The sequence below is a fragment of the Eubalaena glacialis genome, chromosome 2, assembly GCF_028564815.1.
Source record: "Eubalaena glacialis isolate mEubGla1 chromosome 2, mEubGla1.1.hap2.+ XY, whole genome shotgun sequence".
Taxonomy (NCBI): Eukaryota; Metazoa; Chordata; class Mammalia; order Artiodactyla; family Balaenidae; genus Eubalaena; species Eubalaena glacialis.
Window position 1 is genome coordinate 168,587,564 of NC_083717.1, and position 23,818 is coordinate 168,611,381.

The 23,818-nt window shown below is 39.7% G+C and overlaps 1 protein-coding gene across 17 annotated transcripts in view; it reads left to right on the top strand.

Moving 5' to 3' along the window:
- TTLL5 (tubulin tyrosine ligase like 5) overlaps window positions 1–23,818 on the top strand; it is a 304,948-nt gene that overhangs the window by 21,827 nt on the left and 259,303 nt on the right. For 16 of the 17 annotated variants that reach the window (XM_061181085.1, XM_061181098.1, XM_061181090.1 and 13 more), the window contains 3 exons: window positions 9,404–9,534; window positions 16,802–16,884; window positions 23,438–23,507. In XM_061181085.1, the coding sequence (XP_061037068.1) occupies window positions 9,404–9,534; window positions 16,802–16,884; window positions 23,438–23,507 (284 nt within the window). Of the gene's footprint in view, window positions 1–9,403; window positions 9,535–16,801; window positions 16,885–23,437; window positions 23,508–23,818 lie in introns of those variants that run through there. The other variant, XM_061181102.1, reaches the window with a different exon arrangement.

The window sequence follows — 23,818 nt, forward strand, 5'->3', positions numbered from 1 at the left end:
ATAGGTTCTCCCTTCTCACCTTCTTTTTCATAGTTACTGTTTTTTCCCTTTATAAAAGAATGGCCCACCTAGAATCTTAATATGGTGCATTGTCCTGGGGTGTAAAAATTTCAAGGGTTCCAAAGAAAGGAACAAAAATATTGGTGTTTAATTCAGGTAATAGCATAACAAATCTTTTTGCATGATAATGATTTCCATTTCTTTGCTTTTAACAGAATTGAAGAAGGACATAATCAAGTTGTCAGCTGATAGATCATTAAATATAAAATTTAAAGATAGGTCATCTTGTGACTTTTGACATATAATTAGAAAAGAGTTCAAAGAATTGAATGATATTGCTATATTAAACTTCTGCCAGTCTCATTGGTTAACGTCAGCCTAGAGAGGCAATATTGCCTAGTGGCTAGAAGCACGGGCTCTGCAGCCAGCTAACCTGGGCCCAGATCGCAGTTCTGCTGACTGATCTTGGGCAAATGAGCTTTCTGAGCGTCAGCTTCCTCATTGGTAAAAAGAAGGTACTAATGACACACACTTTGTAGGACTATTGTGAGGATTTAATAAGTGCTTAGAACATCACATGCCTGCCACATAGTAAACACTATATAAGTGTTAGCTATTATATTTGTGAACAAGGTTTCTCAGTGTTTACATCTATGAAAGAGAAAATAGGAATAGAATTGATGCTGAAACCCTGCCTTATTCTATCAGTGAGTAATTTTTAACTATGGAGAGATACATGACCTATTGGAGAAGAGGGCAGCTAATCTCATCTGTCTACTGAAGAGATGCAAATCTAATAGGAATTTTGTTATTTGCTCAGTGGTTGAGTTATATTTTATTTCCAGGACTTATGCCCCAGGTACTCACTCATGCTAACAAGTTTTGTTTTCGGTCACTTCATATACTTGTCTCCTCATTTTTTAGAAACGAAGGCTCTTTCTTGATTATACAATTCTACTGTCTTATACTCAGTCAATGTGTATAAATACCCAGCCTATGCTGTCTCTAATGTCAAATAGTTTCTTCATAATCTTAGATAAATGTATATTTTGAATCTTTATAACAAGTTCCAGTTTTATTTTATGTCTGAGCTTCATGGGCAGAAAATAATTTAAACTTTATTTTCTTCCTTACTGCCTGGAAGATGTGGATTTGGTTTTCTAAATGTGTGACTGGGCGCTTGAAGTGAATCAGATGCAACTATTTTAAATAGGTATTTAAACAGTCTTAAAATAGCTCACAGTAGAGACTGCATTCCTAATTCCTGTTAGTAGTATATTATTTATTTCAATAGTTTTTGAACTATTCCTGTAGGTGTATAGCAATTCCACCTCAATTTGGACTCAGTATTAATAAATTCTAACCTATATTTTCTTCACTTCTCTTTGAATGTGTTGTACATGGATGTTTGGGAATATTAATAATCCATTACCTAAATGCAGTATACTTTGTGGCTTCTGGTGCTATGTATTTTCTAAGAAAATACATAGCACCAGAAGTTAGAAGTCTTTTTCAATCCAAAGACTTCTAACTCACATGCAAGAGGAATGCAAACACTTGAAATGTTTCCAATATTACTGTGTACTCTTTTTATGTAATTTTTTATTTTAAATAATTTTAGACTTTTAGAAAAGTTGCAAAAATAATATAGAGTTCCTATGTGCCCTTTACGCAGTTTTCCTAATGTTAAATCAGTTATAACCATAGTATAGTTATCAAAACGGAGAAATTGATGTTAGTATAATGTACATTTTAATAAAAATTTATAATATGGTGTTTTGATGAATTGTGTACTATGTTCTTACAATGATAGGTCAATATATGTATAACAAGTACAGCCTTATGATCACAGGAAATTAAAAAATATTAAATGTAATTTGTATACATATTTTCGTTGTAGAGAAGGTATAATATAATGTAAAAGACTTATAAGCATTAAATATGTTCTGTTAGGCTAAGCTGTTCTTTGGGGGAAATGGAATGGAAGAAGTAAAAAACAAAAGTGAATTGGGGGATGTCTGGGCGGGAGTAGGGGAGGCTTCTGGGGTGCTGGGAATGTTCTATGCTCAGTGGTGGTCACACAGGTGACCAAAATTCATCATGCTCTGCAGTTGTGATTTGTGTACTTTCCTGTTTATACGTTACTTTCAGTAAAAAGTATAGTATTGTAAAAAGTGAAAAATTTACCGACAAAAAGAGCCTTTTCTTTTATAGTACTTTTAAAATGTACAGTGGCTAGTGATTCCTGATGTTATTTAGGTTCCCTTGAATATACTTAAAAGGATACTGTTATAGTTTTATTTTAAAATTATATTTGCCATTCATTGGATCCTTTGGAACATTTTAAATTTATGATGAAAAATCTTAGATGCCAACTAAGAGGATACATAGTTTCCCAAAATTTGTATCGGGAGTACCAAGCAATAATGTTTGGAGACCACTAATATTGGGTAACTGTAGGAGAATTTGTTGTTTTTCTTATCCTCTGGTTCAGTGTTTCCTTTTTTTTTTTTTTGATTTTGACATACCATTGTATTCAAGAGTTTATTTTATTTAGTTAGTTTAAAAAATTTTTTTAATCTTTCTTTTCTTTTTTTTTTTGAACTTTTGAATTTTATTTTATTTATCTTTTTGTACAGCAGGTTCTTATTAGTCATCCATTTTGTACACATCAGTGTATGCATGTCAATCCCAATCTCCCAATTCATCACACCACCACCCCCGCCCCCACCTCTTTCCCCCCCTTGGTGACCATAGGTTCTCTACATCTGTGTCTCAGTTTCTGTCCTGCAAACCAGTTCATCTGTACCATTCTTCTAGGTTCCACATATATGCATTAATATACGATATTTGTTTTTCTCTTTCTGACTTACTTCACTCTGTATGACAGTCTCTAGATCCATCCACGTCTCTACAAATGACCCAATTTCGTTCCTTTCTATGGCTGAGTAATATTCCATTGTATGTATGTACCACATCTTCTTTATCCATTCGTCTGTCGATGGGCATTTAGGTTGCTTCCATGACCTGGCTATTGTAAATAGTGCTGCAATGAACATTGGGGTGCATGTGTCCTTTTGAATTATGGTTTTCTCTGGGTATGTGCCCAGTAGTGGGATTGCTGGGTCATATGGTAATTCTATTTTTAGTTTTTTCAGGAACCTCCATACTGTTCTCCATAGTGGCTGTATCAATTTACATTCCCAGTAACAGTGCAAGAGGGTTCCCTTTTCTCCACACCCTCTCCAGCATTTGTTGTTTGTAGATTTTCTGATGATGCCCATTCTAACTGGTGTGAGGTGATACCTCATTGTAGTTTTGATTTGCATTTCTCTAATAATTAGTGATGTTGAGCATCTTTTCATGTGCTTCTTGGCCATCTGTATGTCTTCTTTGGAGAAATGTCTATTTAGGTCTTCTGCCCATTTTTTGATTGGGTTGTTATTTTTTAAATATTGAGCTGCATGAGCTGTTTATACTTTTTGGAGATTAATCCTTTGTCCGTTGATTCGTTTGCAAATATTTTCTCCCATTCTGAGGGTTGTCTTTTCGTCTTGTTTATGGTTTTCTTTGCTGTGCAAAAGCTTTTACGTTTCATTAGGTCCCATTTGTTTATTTTTGTTTTTATTTCCATTACTCTAGAAGGTGGATCAAAAAAATATCTTGCTGTGATTTATGTCAAAGAGTGTTCTCCCTATGTTTTCCTCTAAGAGTTCTATAGTGTCCGGTCTTACATTTAGGTCTCTAATCCATTTTGAGTTTATTTTTGTGTATGGTATTAAGGCGTGTTCTAATTTCATTGTTTTACATGTAGCTGTCCAGTTTTCCCAGCACCACTTATTGAAGAGACTGTCTTTTCTCCATTGTATATCCTTGCCTCCTTTGTCATAGATTAGTTGACCATAGGTGCATGGGTTTATCTCTGGGCTTTCTATCTTGTTCCATTGATCTATATTTCTGTTTTTGTGCCAGTACCATATTGTCTTGATTACTGTAGCTTTGTAGTATAGTCTGAAGTCAGGGAGTCTGATTCCTCCAGCTCCGCTTTTTTCCCTCAAGAGTGCTTTGACTATTCGGGGTCTTTTGTGTCTCCAGACAAATTTTAAGATTTTTTGTTCTAGTTCTGTAAAAAATGCCATTGGTAATTTGATAGGGATTGCATTGAATCTGTAGATTGCTTTGGGTAGTATAGTCATTTTCACAATATTGATCCTTCCAATCCAAGAACATAGTATATCTCTCCATCTGTTTGTATCATCTTTAATTTCTTTCATCAGTGGCTTATAGTTTTCTGCATACAGGTCTTTTGTCTCCCTAGGTAGGTTTACTCCTAGGTATTTTATTCTTCTTGTTGCAATGGTAAATGGGAGTGTTTCCTTAATTTCTCTTTTAGATTTTTCATCATTGGTGTATAGGAATGCAAGAGATATTTGTGCATTAATTTTGTATCCTGCTACTTTACCAGATTCATTGATTAGCTCTAGTAGTTTTCTGGTAGCATCTTTAGGATTCTCTATGTATAGTATCATGTCATCTGCAAACAGTGACAGCTTTACTTCTTCTTTTCCGATTTGGATTCCTTTTATTTTTCTTCTCTGATTGCTGTGGTTTAAACTTCATAAACTATGTTGATTAATAGTGGTGAGAGTGGGCAACCTTGTCTTGTTCCTGATCTTAGTGGAAATGGTTTCAGTTTTTCACCATTGAGAACGATGTTGGCTGTGGGTTTGTCATATATGGCCTTTATTATGTTGGTGTAAGTTCCCTCTATGCCTACTTTCTGGAGGGTTTTTATCATAAATGGGTGTTGAATTTTGTCAAAAGCTTTTTCTGCATCTGTTGAGATGATCATATAGTTTTTCTCCTTCAATTTGTTAATATGGTTTATCACATTGATTGATTTGCCTATATTGAAGAATCCTTGCATTCCTGGGATAAACGCCACTTGATCGTGGTGTATAATCCTTTGAATGTGCTGTTGGATTCTGTTTGCTAGTATTTTGTTGAGGATTTTTGCATTGATGTTCATCAGTGATATTGGCCTGTAGTTTTCTTTTTTTGTGACATCTTTGTCTGCTTTTGGTATCAGAGTGATGGTGGCTTCGTAGAATGAGTTTGGGAGTGTTCTTCCCTGTGCTATATTTTGGAAGAGTTTGAGAAGGATAGGTGTTAGCTCTTCTCTAAATGTTTGATAGAATTTGCCTCTGAAGCCATCTGGTCCTGAGCATTTGTTTGTTGGAAGATTTTTAATCACAGTTTCAATTTCAGTGCTTGTGATTGATCTGTTCACATTTTCTATTTCTTCCTGGTTCAGTCTTGGAAGGTTGTGCTTTTCTAAGAATTTGTCCATTTCTTCCCGGTTGTCTATTTTATTGGCATAAAGTTGCTTGTAGTAATCTCTCATGATCCTTTGTATTTCTGCAGTGTCAGTTGTTACTTCTTTTTCATTTCTAATTCTGTTGATTTGAGTCTTCTCCCTTTGTTTCTTGATGAGTCTGGGTAATGGTTTATCAATTTTGTTTATCTTCTCAAAGAACCAGCTTTTAGTTTTATTGATCTTTGCTATTGTTTCCTTCATTTCTTTTTCATTTATTTCTGATCTGATCTTTATGATTTCTTTCCTTCTGGTAACTTTGGGGTTTTTTTTGTTCTTCTTTCTCTAATTGCTTTAGGTGTAAGGTTAGTTGTTTATTTGAGGTGTTTCTTGGTTCTTGAGGTAAGATTGTATTGCTATAAACTTCACTCTTAGAACTGCTGTTTGCTGCACCCCATAGGTTTTGGGTCATCATGTTTTCATTGTCATTTGTTTCTAGGTATTTTTTGATTTCCTCTTTGATTTCTTCAGTGATCTCTTGGTTATTTAGTAGGTATTGTTTAGCCTCCATGTGTTTGTATTTTTTACAGACTTTTTCCTGTGATTGATATCTGGTCTCATAGCATTGTGGTCAGAAAAGGTACTTGATACGATTTCAATTTTCTAAAATTTACCAAGGCTTGATTTGTTACCCAAGATATGATCTATCCTGGAGAATGTTCCATGAGCACTTGAGAAGATAGTGTATTCCGTTGTTTTGGGATGGAATGTCCTATAAATATCAATTAAGTCCATCTTGTTTAATGTATCATTTAAAGCTTGTGTTTCCTTATTTATTTTCATTTTGGATGATCTGTCCATTGGTGGAAGTGCTGTGTTTAAGTGCCCTACTATTATTGTGTTACTGTCGATTTCCCCTTTTATGGCTGTTAGCATTTGCCTTATGTATTGAGGTATGTTGGGTGCATAAATATTTATAATTGTTATATCTTCTTCTTGGATTTATTCCTTGATCATTATGTAGTGTCCTTTGTCTCTTGTAATAGTCTTTATTTTAAAGTCTGTTTTGTCTGATATGAGAATTGCTACTCCAGCTTTCTTTTGATTTCCATTTGCATGGAATATCTTTTTCCATCCCCTCACTTTCAGTCTGTATGTGTCCCTAGGTCTGAAGTGGGTCTCTTGTAGACAGCATATATACGGGTCGTGTTTTTGTATCCGTTCAGCGAGCCTGTGTCTTTTGATTGGAACATTTAATCCATTTACATTTAAGGTAATTGTTGATATGTATGTTCCTATTACCATTTTCTTAATTGTTTTGGGTTTGTTTTTGTAGGTCTTTTCCTTCTCTCGTGTTTCCTGCCTAGAGAAGTTCCTTTAGCATTTGTTGTAAAGCTGGTTTGGTGGTGCCGAATTTTCTTAGCTTTTGCTTGTCTGTAAAGGTTTTAATTTCTCTGTCGAATCTGAATGAGATCCTTGCAGGGTAGAATAATCTTGGCTGTAGGTTTTTCCCTTTCATCGCTTTAAATATGTCCTGCCACACCTTTCTGGCTTGCAGAGATTCTGCTGAAATATCAGCTGTTAACATTATGGGGATTCCCTTGTATGTTATTTGTTGCTTTTCCCTTGCTGCTTTTAATATTACTTCTTTTCTATTTGATTTTTGATAGTTTGATTAATATGTGTCTTCGTGTGTTTCTCCTTGGATTTATCCTGTATGGGACTCTCTGCACTTCCTGGACTTGATTGACTATTTCCTTTCCCATATTAGGGAAGTTTTCAACTATAATCTCTTCAAATATTTTCTCAGTCCCTTTCTTTTTCTCTTCTTCTTCTGGGACCCCTATAACTCGAATGTTGGTGCGTTTAATGTTGTCCCAGAGGTCTATGAGAGTGTCCTCAGTTCTTTTCATTCTTTTTTCTTTATTCTGCTCTGCGGTAGTTATTTCCACTATTTTATCTTCCAGGTCACTTATTTGTTCTTCTGCCTCAGTTATTCTGCTATTGATTCCTTCCAGAGCTTTTTTTTTTTTTTTTTTTTGGCTGCGTTGGGTCTTTGTTGCTGCATGTGGGCTTTCTCTAGTTGCGGTGAGCAGGGGCTACTCTTCATTGCGGTGTGTGGGCTTCTCTTTGCAGTGGCTTCTCTTGTTGTGGAGCACAGACTCTAGGTGCGTGGGCTTCAGTAGTTGTGGCACGCAGGCTCAGTAGTTGTGGCTCGCAGGCTCTAGAGTGCAGGCTCAGTAGTTGTGGCGCACGGGCTTAGTTGCTCCACGGCATGTGGGATCTTCCTGGACCAGGGCTCGAACCTGTGTCCCCTGCATTTGCAGGTGGATTCTTAACCAGTGCACCACCAGGGAAGCCCCATCTAGAGAATTTTTAATTTCATTTATTGTGTTGTTCGTCACTGTTTGTTTGCTCTTTAGTTCTTCTAGGTCCTTGTTAAATGTTTCTTGTATTTTCTCCATTCTATTTCCAAGATTTTGGGTCATCTTTACTATCATTACTCTGAATTCTTTTTCAGGTAGACTGCCTATTTCCTCTTCATTTATTTGGTCTGGTGGGTTTTTACCTTGCTCCTTCATCTGCTGTGTATTTCTCTGTCTTCTCATTTTGCTAAACTTACTGTGTTTGTGGTCTCCTTCTCGTGGGCTGCAGGTTTGTAGTTCCCATTGTTTTTGGTGTCTGCCCCTAGTGGGTAAGGTTGGTTCAGTGGGTTGTGTAGGCTTCCTGGTGGAGGGGACTGCTGCCTGTGTTCTGGTGGATGAGGCTGGATCTTGTCTTTCTGGTGGGCAGGACTGCGGCTGGTGGTGTGTTTTGGGGTGTCTGTGAACTTATTATGATTTTAGGCAGCCTCTCTGCTAATGGGTGAGGTTGTGTTCCTGTCTTGCTAATTGTTTGGCATGGGGTTTCCAGCACTGGAGCTTGCTGGTCGTTGAGTGGAGCTGGGTCTTAGCATTGAGACGGTGATCTCTGGGAGAGCTCTTGCCGATTGATATTACGTGGGGCCGGGAGGTCTCTGGTGGACCAATGTCCTGAACTCAGCTCTCCCACCTCAGAGGCTCAGACCTGACACTCGGCTGGAGCACTGAGACCCTGTCAGCCACATGGGTTTTGGGAAGTCTGAGGTCTTCTGCCAGTGTTCAGTAGGTGCTCTGTAGGAGTTGTTCTACATGTAGATTATTTTTGATGTATTTGTGGGGAGGAAGGTGATCTCCACGTCTTACTCCTCTGCCATCTTGAAGGTCCTCTCAGCCTGGTTCAGTGTTTCTAATTCCTTAATGATAAGCATCACTGGGGGTACTTTTACATTCATAGGTCTTACTGCAGATTCAAGGAATCACCATCTCCAGGGAAGGTGTATATTTAAAAAGCACCTTCTAGGTGCTTAATCTTTCTAGGTAAATGTATACCTAGAAAGTTATATATTTTAAAAGCAGTGAGGTGATCTGTATCTCAGTCAAGTTTGGAAATTACTGATCTAGACTAAATCACTGTTACATTGTGGTTTCTGGACCATCTGTACCAAAATCACCTGGGGTCCATGTTTAAAATGTAGAACCCTAGACTTCATCCCAGAATTTTGAGAGATGTGACCCTGGAACATTTGTTTTTAAAGAAACTCTATAGGTGATTCTTACGTACACTAAAATTTGAGGACCTCTGCTCTAGATCTGAAGAGGATAGTGGGTAAGAAAGAAGTATTAGGTGATACCTAGATTTGGCAAAGCAACCTTTGATTTTAAGAAATCAAAGTGAAAATTTTGTACTGAGGAACAGATAGAATTCATTTTTAATGGTTACAGCAAAGATTCTTAGATGGTTTTTAAATAGTGCAGCAAACCATAGACTCATGAATCCAGTTGAGGCCAACTGAAGTGCCTTTTTGTAGTTTGCCAGATTACACTCCCTGATAGGTAGCATTTATTGCCCTAGTTTTAAGGTGATCATTTCCTTGACAAAGTGATAGATTTGGGATATAATACTATCCTCAGTAACTGCTCATGAACTGTGAACTCTTTAGTATGTGATGACACAGGATAACCTCTGAGTCATAGCGTACTGAAATGGAAATGCTTTTATGAAATTTAGGTCGTATGAACTAACCCGGAAGGACCGACTGTACAAAAACGTCATTCGAATGCAGCATACGCACGGATTCAAGGCTTTTCACATCCTCCCTCAGACCTTCCTGCTGCCAGCTGAGTATGCGGAATTCTGTAGTAAGTGCTTGACTCCTGATGCTCCATTCTCAACCCCCATCCCCTATCCCCCATCCCCCATCCCCAGCAGCTGAACTTGGGGCAGATTTACTCCAAGGGCAGCCTCAAGTCAGGAACCAATCAGGGCTTTTCAGATCCTTAAAAAATTGTTTCTTTAGTAAAACAACTGCAGAGATAACTTTAAAACTGTTTTATTCTGAGCGTGTATGTGTGTGTTTATTCTTAGTAAGGACATTTATGTAAGGACACATTGGTATTGTATAAATGTGCTCCTGTTTATTACAAAAAGTCTCTTTTTCATTGACAAGAGTTAGTGCCCATGTAAGGATGGATATACTTCTGCATATGAACTACATATGCATCCTTTTTGGTATCTCTCTTCCTCTTGTCATTTAAGGAATATCCCTGTCCCCTCGATTTTTGGACTTGTGTGACTTATGTTCTTTGAGGTACACGTATCACGCATCTTTTGGTGTTAAGGTTTAGAGGTACCAGTTAGTCACACTCTTTCTCCTTGGAGTACAGACTAATTGAAAAATATTCGTGGGAGCGAAATAGGCACGTGAACGTCTGCTGTATTGGTGGTAAAGCTAGCTGGGAATGCATGGCCTGCATCCAAGTCTCATTGCTTCTTTTGTCTTGAAGTGAACTTACCTCCCCAGGTCCAAGCAGAGGAGATGGGCTATTTTGGACTCTCCCCCCATGGCGGGCAATGCCTGCCTCAGTAGGCTTAGAGCACAGAAGAGGCACGAATACAGAGAAGGTGTGAGGCAGGTCTTTTGTGAGAGTCTAAATAGGAAAAATAATAATAGCTAACACTTAATGAACATTTCCCTTCTGTTAAGCCCTCTTCTAAGTGGAGCCTCTATTCTGAGGTAGGTACTGTTATTATTCCCAGTTTTACAGGTGAGGAGACTAAGGTACAGAGAGGTTAAGTAACTTTCTGTAAGTTATGTGGCTGCAAATGGTGGGATTAGGATCCAGACCCTGCAGTTTGGCTTCAGAAGCCAGGCTCCTCACCACTGTGCTTTGTGGCCAAAGACAGTGGGCGTATGCACACAATGACCATTTCCCAGTACCACCCATGAGAGAAGTCAGTTCTGTGAGGAGGATCAGTTATGACACACAGAGAGGACAGCAAGACAGTTTTCTTCTCAATAAGTCCAAGAAAAAGACTATTCCTGTCTTCTAGGTAGAGGAAGCATGGAGAGAGGAAGAGAAATTTTTCTCTAGACTTCCTGACTTTTGATTCTTTTAACCTGTTGGACCTAGCGGTCTGGTCTGGTCACGCAGTGCGGTGTTCATCCTCTGGGACTTGCATCAGGAATGGTCACAGGGTCTCTCGCTCCCACCTTGGGGAGGCCATTCTTCTGAGAGCACCTGTTGACCCCGCTGGGACCAGTGGTTGGCAGTTCAGTGTTTGCCCACAGAAGGCTCTGAAATGGGTCAGAGTCGAGTATTCACTAGATGATTTAAGTTAACTGCAAAGCTACAGTGCACTCAAAGCTGAACATTTATAATTAGGAATTTTTGTTATGGGATTTTTAGCCATGTTATTGAAACCTCCTGTGCCTTAGCTTCCTCCTCTGTAAAATGGAACTGTTACTAGTACTGACATTATAGTGTTGTTGGGATGTTTAAATAGGTTAACACATGGAAAGCACTTGGAATGGTCCCTGATGGGTACTTAATAAATGTTCAATAATATTTCCTATTTCAAGTTATGTAGAGATGTATTGTTATATAATAAAAGTAAAAAATTGTGTAATAAGCCAACATGATAGCATAAAAATGCTTCAACTAACATGTTAGCAACGTAAAAGCATTCCTGATATGAACTCCCTGCTGTTGAATTCCTATTGAGAAATCAGAGTCCAGAATAATTTCCTAGTAAACACTAAAGGGATATTAAGTTGAAAATCTCCTTTTTCCTCTCTGCTATCTCTTATTCTGTGGTTCTTCCCCACCCTTTGGAGGCAGGTTGAGGGCTGGATGCTCATTCAGAAGATTGGATAGAGTTAGAGTTCCTCCATGCGTTCAAGCCTGACCTGTGTTTCAGTAGAATTGTTTCTTCAGCATATTTTTTTTTAATAAATTTATTTATTTTATTTTATTTATTTTTGGCTGCTTTGGGTCTTTGTTGCTGCGTGCAGGCTTTCTCTAGTTGCAGCCAGCGGGGGCTACTCTTCGTTGCGGTGCGTGGGCTTCTCTTGTTTCAGAGCAGGGGCTCTAGGCACACGGGCTCAGTAGTTGTGGCACATGGGCTCAGTAGTTGTGGCGCATGGGCTTAGCTGCTCCGCGACATGTGGGATCTTCCCAGACCAGGGATCGAACCCCTGTCCCCTGCATTGACAGGTGGATTCTTAATCACTGTGCCACCAGGGAAGCCCCGTTTCTTCAGCATATTATTCAAACTCTTACAGGTTCTACATTCTAACAAAAATGAATTCAAAAGGTCAGTAGCACACATAGAATGAATGTAGCTGCAACCCAAAGCCACCACCTTGAGCCCCAGGGCAGTTATTACAGGCAAATGATGTTCTTCAATCTCAAAACAAATCCCTCATTGCTGTTGCCTCCCAAAGACCACAGCGGGGACTTATTGTGCGGTAGAAGAGGGACCAGGGAAGATGTGATGGTAAAGAGGAAGCTTCTTGGTTGTGGTCCTGCCAGGATGCCAGTCATTCTTTGCCAGTAGTCCAGAGTCCGTGACCTCTACGCTTAAATCCACTGGGGAGAAATCCAGCATTAGTAGGTCAGTTGTGTTGCTAAGTTTACATATTAGGGGAGAAACTTGCCTCTTCCTACCACTTCCTCTTTCAAAGAGACATTCCTTTTCCTCATAAAGTCTGTTTTAAGTTCTCTTCATTTCCTCTGCTGTCCACCTAGCATATTATAACTCAGAAATTCCCTTTTCTCCATGACACTTGTGTTCCTGACCTTCCAGTGCTTGGTTGAGGGCAGGCAATAGGACATTTTTGAGAAGGCAAGTGACATGAACAGGTTGGCCTTTAGGAAAATAACTACATGAAATGAATTGGAGGGAGCAGGGGGAAGAAACACAGTGGTCGCTTTGGAAGTCATAATCCAGGTAAGAAGTGAAGACAGACTGAGCTAGGTAGCTGGAATGGAACAGAGGCAGTGGAAAGAATGGTAGAATAAACACAGTTTACTAAGTGGCTGGGAGTAGTGAGGCAGAGGTGAAAGGTGTGAGTCTGAGAAGCTGGGAGGAGCATTAAGTCTTTAACCAGGGAGTGTAACGAGGAATGTAGAGCAGGGGTCCCCAACCCCTGGGGTTCCTGTTAGGAACCGGGCCGCACAGCAGGAGGTGAGCGGCGGGCGAGCAACTGCAGCTTTATCTGCTGCTCCCCATCGCTCCCCATTGCTCGCATTACTGCCTGAACCATCCCCCCCTGCCCCCCACTCGCCAACCTCTCGGCCGTGGAACCACGAAACCAGTCCCTGGTGCCAAAACGGTTGGGGACCGCTGACGTAGAGGAAAAGTGTTGAAGGACAAGAGGAGTGTCACATTTTGGACCTGGTGTGGATTTGAGGTGCCTGCAGGCCTCCATGTGGTGATGTTTTGCAGGCAGTTGTAAAGGCAGTTTTGAGTTCTGGCCAGAGTTACAGGTTCTGGAAGTTGCAGATATGGAGGTGGATGTTACTACCAAGGAAGGGAAAAAGAAAGAGAAGAAGAACTACAGAGAAGTCAGAGGGGAGAGAGACCTTGAAGATATGAGCAAGGGAATGAGGTCCCAGAGGAGGCAGGAGAGGGTTCAGTCAAGAGCCCAAGTAGAAGGGTGAGCTTCAGGAAGGAGGGCGTGTCTCTCCCCTAAAAGGAGGGAAAGAAGAAGGCTAAGTGGTCATCCAGGTAACATTTTAGATAGAGAGGAAAGCAGGTGAGTGGGTTTATGTTACAGATTCCCAGCCTTCTTGGTGAGAGGGTGATGAGGGCACATACCAGGAATGAGGGGCCTAGGGATGGGTTTGGGTGTTTGAGAGGAGCAGAAAGGCATGTGACTAGCCTGTGAAAGAACCTTTGAAAGGGAACTGATAAGGAACAGACATGAGGATTGCCTGAAGACTCTAGAGAGACCAGCCAAGGCAGATCTTTTTGTTCTAATAAGAGAAAACCTGAAATCCATCTCTGTAGAGACCTAGCCCAGAGACCAAACACTGCCTCAAGTGATGTGAAAGCCTGGATACTGCCAAACCATTCCCAGTAATTAGAATGTGGGGCTTGGAATATACAGACCAGATCTTGCTAAATTCCTGGTGCCACTGTTGCTAGTGTAACAGTATATAGTACAGTCGGAGGTCTGTGACCCCGAAGAACCTAACTAAGAATCTTGCCAACTGCAGCCACTCCCCAGCTGTGGACAGCTTTCTAAGCAGGGAGAAGGGAACAACAAGGAAGGCAGGGTGGCGCCAGTATCAGAAAAGCAGAACTTTCCCCCCATGCCCTGGCAGATTTCTGTTTACTTCTCACTGCCCAGAATTGCGTCCTCTGGTCATCTGTAGTTGCAAGAGAGACAGAAATAATTCTAAGGAATGAGCAAAACTTTAATGTCAGCCAGTTAATTTCAGATGACTGGATTTCAAAGTAATCAGTAAATTTATAGAATCATAATAGTAGGATTATGAGAGATCTCATAATTCAAATGACTAAACCCCTCATTTTAAAGATGAGACTGGATAATTTAAGCAAATTGCCCAGAATTAGAAAAGTCAGAATTAGAACTCAGATCTTCGTACTCCTGGTTCAGTGCTCTTTCCATTAGATTGAGCATGCTGCCGCCATAGGACCTGGAAGGCACCAGAAAGAGTTGCAGGCCCTGTCTAGTATATCTTCATTCTGACAGGCTGCCAAGCTCTTTGCCTTGTCTTTGCTTCTGACCCACATTTTTGGAACCTGTGAAAGAAATCAATCCTTGTTCTGAAATACAACAAATCAAGGAGAAGGGCCTAGCATAAAGACACTTTTTTTGATATTTAGAATTTCAAGAACATGATAAAAGTGAAGCACCAGAAGCAGCAGAAACTTCTGATAAGCCTAGTCCACAAAGTAAGATTTATTAAACGCGTTAGATGGCAGAAGTTGCATTTAGCTAGATTTTCCCTGTTCTGAAAACGAGCATTTTCTGCGTCCGCTTGTCACCACAGGGGGTACTGTCTTCAGACAGGTCTGGGCATTTTCTTCGGCATTGCTGTATGTAGCTCCCTCACTTCCTCTTCGTGAGCTCAGTGTGTCTAATTACTTGCTTAGGGCCTGCCTTTCTGCTGTCTTTTCACTTCTGCATGCCCCATACTAGCAAACTGCCTAACACGGGTTGGGTACTTAGAAGTATTGAATGAAGTTTAAACATTTTTGTAATTTTTTTGTTTTATTTTACTATTAATTGTTCCTTTTGTTCTCAAACTATTGTATCCTCAGAATTTGGGGAAAATGGCAAAATGGAAAAAATATATACAGTGTATATATATATACATCTATTCAGTGACTTCAGTTTATAGAGATTTAATTTGTCTTATATAAATATGCTATCTATTGCAGGAATTTAAAATTATGTAAATTATATAGGTAATATAGTCATGGTACCCCAAAAAATACAAAACAATAATCAGTGAAAAGCCTTTTTTCTTCTCTTTTCCTCAGTCATCCAGTTCTCCCCAGAGGTGATCAATGTTTTTAGTATTTTTACATATCCTTCTAGAGGTATTCTCTGCACTTACTGGCACATGGCTTGAGTGTGTATGTGAACAGATGGGAGCATACAATACCCAGTGCCCTGCACTTTACTTCTTAACACTCACCAGTCTCTTTGAGCTCATTCCCTCTCTGTTCCTTAATAACATTCTCATTTTGTGTGTCTGCTTAATATTTCATTATGTAGAGCAGGTGTCTGTAAACTACAGCCCTTGTGTCAAATCTGGTCCTATGCCTTTTTATATGTATCCCATGAGCTAAAAATGATTTTTACATTTTTAAATGGTTGAAAAAAATCAAAAGAAGAATAAAATTTTGTGGCATGTGGAAATCATAGGAAATTCAGTGTCCATAAATGAAGTTTTTTGGGGCCCAGACATGCTTCTTTGTTTACATATTGTTTATGGTAGCTTTTGAGCTACAATGACAGAGTTGAATAGTTGCACGGCCTGCAAAGCCTAAGCTATTTATTATCTGGCTTTTTACCAAAAAATAGTTTGCCGACCCCTCATATAGATGCAATATAGTGTATTTAATTAGTTTATGGACGTCTTTTGCTATTAAAATGCAGCACCGAATAATCTTGTACAAAGAACGTTTCAATATGTGTGAGCAGGGCTAGAGAATACATTCCCAGAAGTGGAATTGCTCACGGAGTTTTACATTCTGTGTGGCACATGACATTTTTTCTAATTCTGTGAGGTCACATCAAGGGAAAAAGCAGGGGAGGGTGGCGGAGAGAAGACAAGGAGATCTTCTTTCTCTCCTGGTGAAATGGTTTGTGGCACGGACAAAGTCAAGTTCCTGTTGGGAGGCCTTGAAAAGACAGTCTGGCTCCTATCAGAGGGAGAGTCCTTTGTCTCTGCTTCTCTCTCGTGTCCACTGACCTTCCCTAAGTGGAGGCCGGAGCCGTCTGCAGGCCTCTGGGACTCCTCATATTGGTTGTGTGTTTTCCTTTCCTATGATCCAAAGGTATTTAAAGCGTAAACCTGAACCTGGGAAAGGAACAAAAGTAAAGGGCACCTTTTAACCACTCGTCAATTATTGTCCTACCTTTCCACTCACATTGTTTTATTTAAGGCGATTTTTTTCTTATAAGCTCGGAGAAACTGCTTAAGGAAAGTAACCATATTAGGGGATCTAGCCTTTGACTCACATTGTCATCGTCTGCAGTGTGAGCCTCTGGAGGTCCTTTAGTTAAAGGAGGCGAGGATCTCAGAGATTTGTGAAGGTTGTTTGTGACAGTAGTAGACTAACTTCCAGATATTTGCCTTATTTTGTCTTCATCCTCTCATTCAAGAGGGGAAATGGTGGAAGAAATATATTATGTAATATTGCTGTCTCTTCCTCTCTTTCCTTTCTCTCTCTTTCTCTGTTTTCATTTTTAAGGCTAGTCCAAACATACAGGTTATTTTACTTGCTGTCCTCCACTTAGAAATTTGGAAAATTCTTTGGGTACCTGAGTAGATAACTAGTGTTAAAATTTGAGATAATAAACTCATGTCCCTTCTTTCTCTTTGTTTCTTTCTCCCCTATTTTGTCTCCCAATATTTTGAGCAGATTCATATTCAAAGGACCGGGGACCTTGGATAGTAAAACCTGTGGCCTCTTCCAGGGGGCGGGGTGTCTACCTGATCAACAATGTAAGTATGCAGCGGGTGGCATACTTCGCTCAGTGTTTGTTCTTCCCTGCTTCACCCTTTGTCTTAGCTACTAAGTCTGCATTTGGAAGTGTGATTTGAGGATGGGTATGTGCCTACTGTTCACCTTACTGGCAGTAACCTCCTCCCATGCCAACAGTTCCTCTATGGCTAATAAGTCACTTGATTGAATTTGGGGGGAGGGCAGCCTTTGGTGTCAGCAGAAAAGAGGTACTTTTTCTGCTTTCAGCATTCTGCCTTGCTAATTCCTTGGCACTGAGCATTAATTGGTAGCACATACATTTAGTTCCTATTGTGAGGAGAACTGTGGGTTCCTGCCCTCAAGGTCATCAAGCAAATTAACCTTAATTTGGCATGGCATCCTTGCTGCTCCTGTCCCCCTCCGTCCCCCCTCTTCTTCTTCCTCCTCATCCTCTTCTTTTTTCAAAAGTCATTAGTATCTTGATTCTTTGCAAAATCCTCATTAAAAGTTGTTTTTCAGTTGAATACATGTACAGAGTAAATGAAATAAAATCCCAACCCCAGTCTCACTGGCTAGACTAACAACAGTAGTAACTTAATACAGTTGATTTATGTTTCTTCTTTTCTCAACTTTACATTTTGTTTCTAATTCTCAGTTTGATATTCACTGCACTCATATCACCTCCTACCCGTCTTTCCACATTCCACCTCTAGCTTTGATTACTTTTTATTATTTTTATATTTTAAAGGTTTATGATATTTACATTCTCTTCAGTAACTATGATTCAGTTTTTCTGCTTTATCTATAAGTTGAGTAAAAAATTTAAACTCAATAGAAACTTTACAGATGGGAATTATGAAATTTAACCAATATTTCAGTCTGGGTCTTTGTTCATTCTTCCTCCTGGACATTCGGTCAGCCCTTTCAATCTGGAAACTAGTGTTTTTCTTTAGTTGAGGGAAAATCATTCATTTTTTGTCTATGTTTCTGCTTCTGGAACTCCTTTTTGAGGCATTCTGGGTGTTTTCTTCATGTCAACTTTTCTCTCATTTTAAATTCTCTGTCTTTTCCCATCTTTATCTTCTGGATCACCAGTTTGAGCTCTATCCATTTTATCATTCATTCCATCTACTGTATTTCTATATTGGCTATCATAAGGTACAAAAACTCTTATTTTCTGATTTGCCTTTTTTTTTTTTTTTGTGATAACAGCCTGTTGTTGCTTAATAGATGCAGTTTGCTGGCTGGTCTTTCTGAGGGTACGAATTGAAAGTTTTTTAAAGTTCTCTTTTGTTTCACGAATTTTCATTGGATCGTGTTTTTTTCCTGCTGTTGGGTTTTCTCAATTTCAGTGACCTTAGATGTTGAGTCACACTAATGAACAAGACTAGACTGATTGAAATTGACAGCAGGCCTGGGTTTCCCCTACTGTTGTGTAGGACTGATTCCCTAATATCTCACTGGACAGGAGGCTGACTGTGCTTTGTGCGAGGGCAAAGCGTGTTGAACGTCAGGCCGCACCTTCGGTGGATGTGGGTGAGGAAGCGTGCTTCTTCCTTCCCCCTTGCCAAAACAGGGCCTGCCTGATTGTGGATATAAAGGAAGAGTTTGGTGATTTCCTTGTGGGGCGGTGCTACCTTTCCTCTCTCTTCACCTTTGTGTCTGCTGTAGGGATGCAGTGGCCTCAAGTTCCACTCCTCTGTCGGATCCCTGTGCCCACCCACAGAAGATGTCCTCCCGAGACAGTTGTTAGGTTTCATCCTGAGGGCAAAGCTTTGGTTGTTGGAGAAGGCCTGTTGGCCGCACTGTTTTAAATGCTGTTTGTTAATTAATTATCTGATTCTTGTCCGTTGGCTCACTCTTGCTCTTCGTGTTTGTTCGCTGCCAGCTTGGAACTTCTCAGAAGTCTCCTTGGGAAGATCACTCTCACCTCTGATATTTGGGGCTGGGGCTTCCTCTGCTCTGTTTCCTCAACCTGTTCCCATCTGCTTTCTGTCTTTCAGGATTTCCTTAAACCTTTGGTCTTTTGTTGGCTCCTTTAACTGTTTTCTAGCCTTGTTATCATTTCAGACGTTTAAAAATGTCTACTCTGTCCTTACAGTGGGACCCTGGAAGGGAAGAGGGGGAGGCGGATATGTCATGTGTGTGGTCGGTACACCATCCCAAATTCCCCAGTTCTCTTTCTTTTCACATGGTCTGAGCTATTTCCTATATGTGCAGAAACTGACTTTCTGAGGGGTCTTTCCTATGGGAAAATCCTTAAATTCAGTCTGGACTAAAAACTGTACAGTAAACACTGATGGCCAGACCTTTCATGCTGAAGAGATATAGGATCTGGTTCTGATGCAGTAGCTATACAGCCCCAAGCCCAGGCTACAAGTTCTGCTACCTGACCCTGGGTCACTCTGGAGGCCTTTTGCCCTGGGTCTCTTGTGACAGAAGGCACTGCTCATAAGCCTTGGATCTCTCTTTTCTTGTCTCTGTTCTGACCTTGGTGTGAAGGCTCCTGTCCAACAGCTTTTCCTTCAGCTTCGTGCCAGGAGCTCCAGTGTTGTTTGAATCTCATAGACGGCACTAGTTTGGGTTTGGGTTTTAGCTGCCAAATGGAATTGCTATTGAAAGTCAACTGTGGTACAAGTTTGGTTTTTATTTTCTTAGACATGAGTCAAAAAGAATAGGATCTATTCCCAGCTCATCTGGGACTTTTTTCTCTTGGAATGCTCTTTTGCCCTGGTGATTTGTTATTTTAAAACCAACATCATAAAGAATAGAAAAGTTAAACTTTCTTTGGTGGGGCTGAGAACCCCATGCCCTGACTCTTCCCTGGATGCCGCGCGCGTCTCATAAAGGGGGTGACAAGTCTTTAGAGAATGCATTTGGCAGGCTCTCCTTCTCCCTCCCACATCTCCCTGGGCTGACTCCCTAGAGACCCCCTGCAGAGATCAAAGTACTTGGCAGGACCCTTTGCCTGCCACCTCCCGCTCAGTGAAGCTTTGGAATGAGTCTGATTCTTTGAGGTCTTTGGTGGAAGTGCCAGACAGAAGCCTGGGAAGATGCCAGCAAGCACCAGGGGAGCTGGCAACATGTGGACATAATGGCAAAATAGTCCCATTTTTCTCCAAATCTGGAATTTTATCACCTTTTACCCAGACCTACAAACCATGCAGTTAATACTCTTCTCTCCCTCGTTACACACAAGGCCTAACCATCTCCTTCTTTCCATACCTGGATCCTTTCCCATGGAATATGTGACCCATTAGCCAACTGCATGAAGTAACTCTTTCCAAGGCTGCTGCCTGCTTTCCTTTTAGATTCAAGGGGGAGGGAGAGGGAGTGCTCCAGTGGAGGGTCTGCGAGCAGAGCTAGTGTGAGTGGGTGAGGGATGGGGGAGGGAGGGCAGAGTTAGGTGTGAGGGCCAAATAAAAACATCTTTCCCTGTCTTCCCACTGGAGTGAGGAATGAGAGGGCCTCTTATTAAAAATTCCCCGTAATAGTCATAACCTTTTGGAAAATATCTGCAAATAACAACTTTTACCATTATGAGAATAGGGTAAAGGATAGAAGAAGCATTACTTTTATGTAATACTGAAGAGAGAGGAGTGTGAGCTCCTACAGATGGAAGCATCTTGGCTGATTGGCGAACGTGGTCTCTTAATGATGTGCTTTTTAACTCTGAAAATACAGCATAAAGGAACAGAGTTGTGTTTGCTCCAGCTCCTGCAGTAACCGTGACTAAATGCCGTATTTGCCCAATTTAATATATTCAAATCGAGGAGGGAAAAGATCTGGTGTTTTCTGATTAAGGTATGAATTTGATTTATGGAAGTCAAATTTAGTCATCCTTGTCTCACACATTATTCATGGTAAATAAAATACTAGTGCTTTCTCTGAGATTTTGAAGTATCAGGAGAGTATTTTGGTCACTCTGTTCAGTCCTATATTTGTGAATATAATTCCGTACAGCTCTCTTGTTTCTATTTGTTTATGTTTTCTTAGGTGCTCTCCATTTTTTCTCATTGTTCAGCAAATATTTAGGGAGTCCCTGTTGTGTGCCAGGTGCTGCCACTCCTTAAAGGCTTTTCAGGAATAGGGATCATCTCCTAATTCTTATGTATCTTCATTATAATTCAGTGCACTGCTCTGAGCAGAATGGTGTGTGGCACGTCATGAGGAATGCTGTTGAGTTGTGGAACTCAGTAAATGGAACCACATAGATTCTATTGAGTTTGCAATAATAATACTAACTGATATTTCTTGAGCATCTACTATGTGCCTACCACTGTACCTTCCAAATATAATCTCACTTAGACTTTATGAGAACCCTAAGAGGTAGTTACTATTCCTTCCATAGTAAGTGAAGATTTTAACTCGTCTAGCTGATTCCAGAGCGTACCCACTTAACCACTGTACCAGTCTACCTTACAATAACTTAACAGATACCATGAGCTTTAATCTTAAAGTTGAATTAGAAAAATGGATGGGTTTCCAACTTTCCCAACAATTCAGATTCTTGCTTTAGCATACTTGGGAGGGCAGTTTGAGCTTAGAATTGACATCATTTAAAATGAGTTAATTGGGGATGGATGAAAAGGAGACAGGCTTGAAGATGTCAAAAATTTCGTTAGTTGCTTATCAGTATATTACACTATACAAAAAAACTATACTCAAACAATTCTTTTCTTCCGTGAGCTTACAATTTAATTACTAGTGCAGATAGAAATGAGAGGTATAGACCATTGAACAAATACTAAAGTTACCGAAATAATGTAAGAGATTATGTTCTGCATAATTCAAAGGACAAATGTATATGATGAGGAAGAGAAGAGAGGAAATGGGCATGGATGTTAGATGTGTCATAGAGTGAAGACCATTACCATTGTAGTCTGTGGTTCCAAGTAAAGTTGGGTGGTTATATATCTGTTGTAGCCTGTAGGTGTTACTTAGTAGAAAAAGAGCTGCAATTGTTTAATTTTAGGTTTGGAACACAGCCTGCAGCTTGCTTCTTTGTACTGTGATTACATCAGTTCTTACATACTAAGCTGACTCAAAATAGAGATAGTACGTGTGAGAAACTGATCAGGAAATGGTGTGGGTCACCAAGTCCAGAATATGAATCAGTAGTGATGTTGTAGTGTCTGTATGATGCATAGAGATGGCTTGTGAAGTTGTGTTCTGAGTTTGAGATGGCAGCAGTGGGAAATGAGAGAGGAATCTCATTATCTTGACCCCGGAGTTGCTTCTTGTGGTTGTGTGTGATGTTATGGGTCACACAATTATCCTTATTTTATAACTGTAGTACTTGGGATAGCAAATGCATTATTATAAAGGCAAACTTTTAAATTTGGACAGTTATTTTAGGTCAGAACTTGTGAGAAAAGGTGCAAATAGTGCTTAAGAATTAAGCTTCTGAGGCAGACTGCCTGGGTTCAAATGGTGCTCTATCACTTATTAGCTGTGTGACTTTGAGCAGGTTCCTAACCCTCTCTGACTCTTCCCTCATCTGTAATATTTGGATGGTGTTACACCTACCATGGGTTGGATGAAGATTAAGTGAAATAATACTTGTGAAGGATTAGAACAGTGTTGGCACATAGCAAATCTTCAGTACATTTATTAAAAATTTTTTCCTGCAAATGTTAATAGTGTTTCTGTTGTTGCTACTATAGCTATTATCATCACAATTATCATTATAGCCACTTCCCTTTTGGAGTTCTTTTGTCCTGTATGGATTGTGGTGACTGACAACTGATTTTTCTGTTTTAGTCTCACTTGGAATTGTTCTTCCAGATCTCTTTCCACTCTGTAGCCTCACATCTTGCACTTGTAGGTGTGCTGCTTTGTGTTCTTTTAAATTCTGTATATTTGCTGTCCTTCTACTCAAACATCAAACTCTTTGGGAGTAGGGATTGGGCTCTGTGAGGGCAGGGATTGCATCTGTTTTATTCATCACTGTATCCCCAGTGCCTTATACAGTACCCATCATACATTTCATTATTTATTGTATAGACAGCTCTTCTTCATTGAAAAAAGTATTTAAAAGATCTAGTTCACTCTTTACCTACAGTGGCATAGCAAGCACTATTGAGTGAATCAGTGAAATATCCATCCCATTTCACAGGGAAAATGCCAGGATCCATTGTGGAAAGATCTGTAAGTTCTCTGAGCAACTTGATGAAAGCCTTCCTGTAAGAATAATGGTAGTATTTTAAAATATCCAACATGCTTTACATTTGGGAGAAAGCAAGTTTTAATTTATTTTTTAGGTAGCTTTTATTTTCTTGGCATGTAAATATTTAATATCATGTATATAAATCTTTAAAGCTGTTTAGGCTCTATTTATTATGAGAGGTGCTGTGTACATGTTGTTTTCCCCCATTATAATTGGATTCTCACAGTGTTTATGGAAGTGGTGTGTTATATGGCCAATTAATGTATGGGTAGCGTAGAGGAAACCTTTTCTTAGAGTTTTAGTTTTCCACATTATCATTTCTAAATGGTTAAGAACTTTGCTTCTTTATTGTAAGTCAGGATTCCTTTGCATTTCTACCTTTCATTTTTCTCTTTACTCAATAGCCAAACCAGATTTCCCTGGAAGAGAACATCCTGGTCTCCCGTTACATTAACAACCCCCTGCTCATAGATGGTGAGTTGTGATTAGGTCTTTGACTGGATTGGGCTAGATCGTACTAATTTTTTTTTTTTAACGTTTTTATAGTCTTCTCTAGTAAGTCTTTATTAAGCTAGTGTGAAATTCTTGGCAACTGGGCTCCAGAGATGAAGCTGGTTCCTTACCTACCTCATGGGATTATTTTAAAGTTGATTTTGAGATAATAAAAAAGAAAGTGCTTCGTATGTTATAACAGAAACAAATATATATGAAAACTGTACAATGCATATATATATATATTTACAATGTATGGTATAATTATTATTTATCCTCAAAAGGGAAGGTGT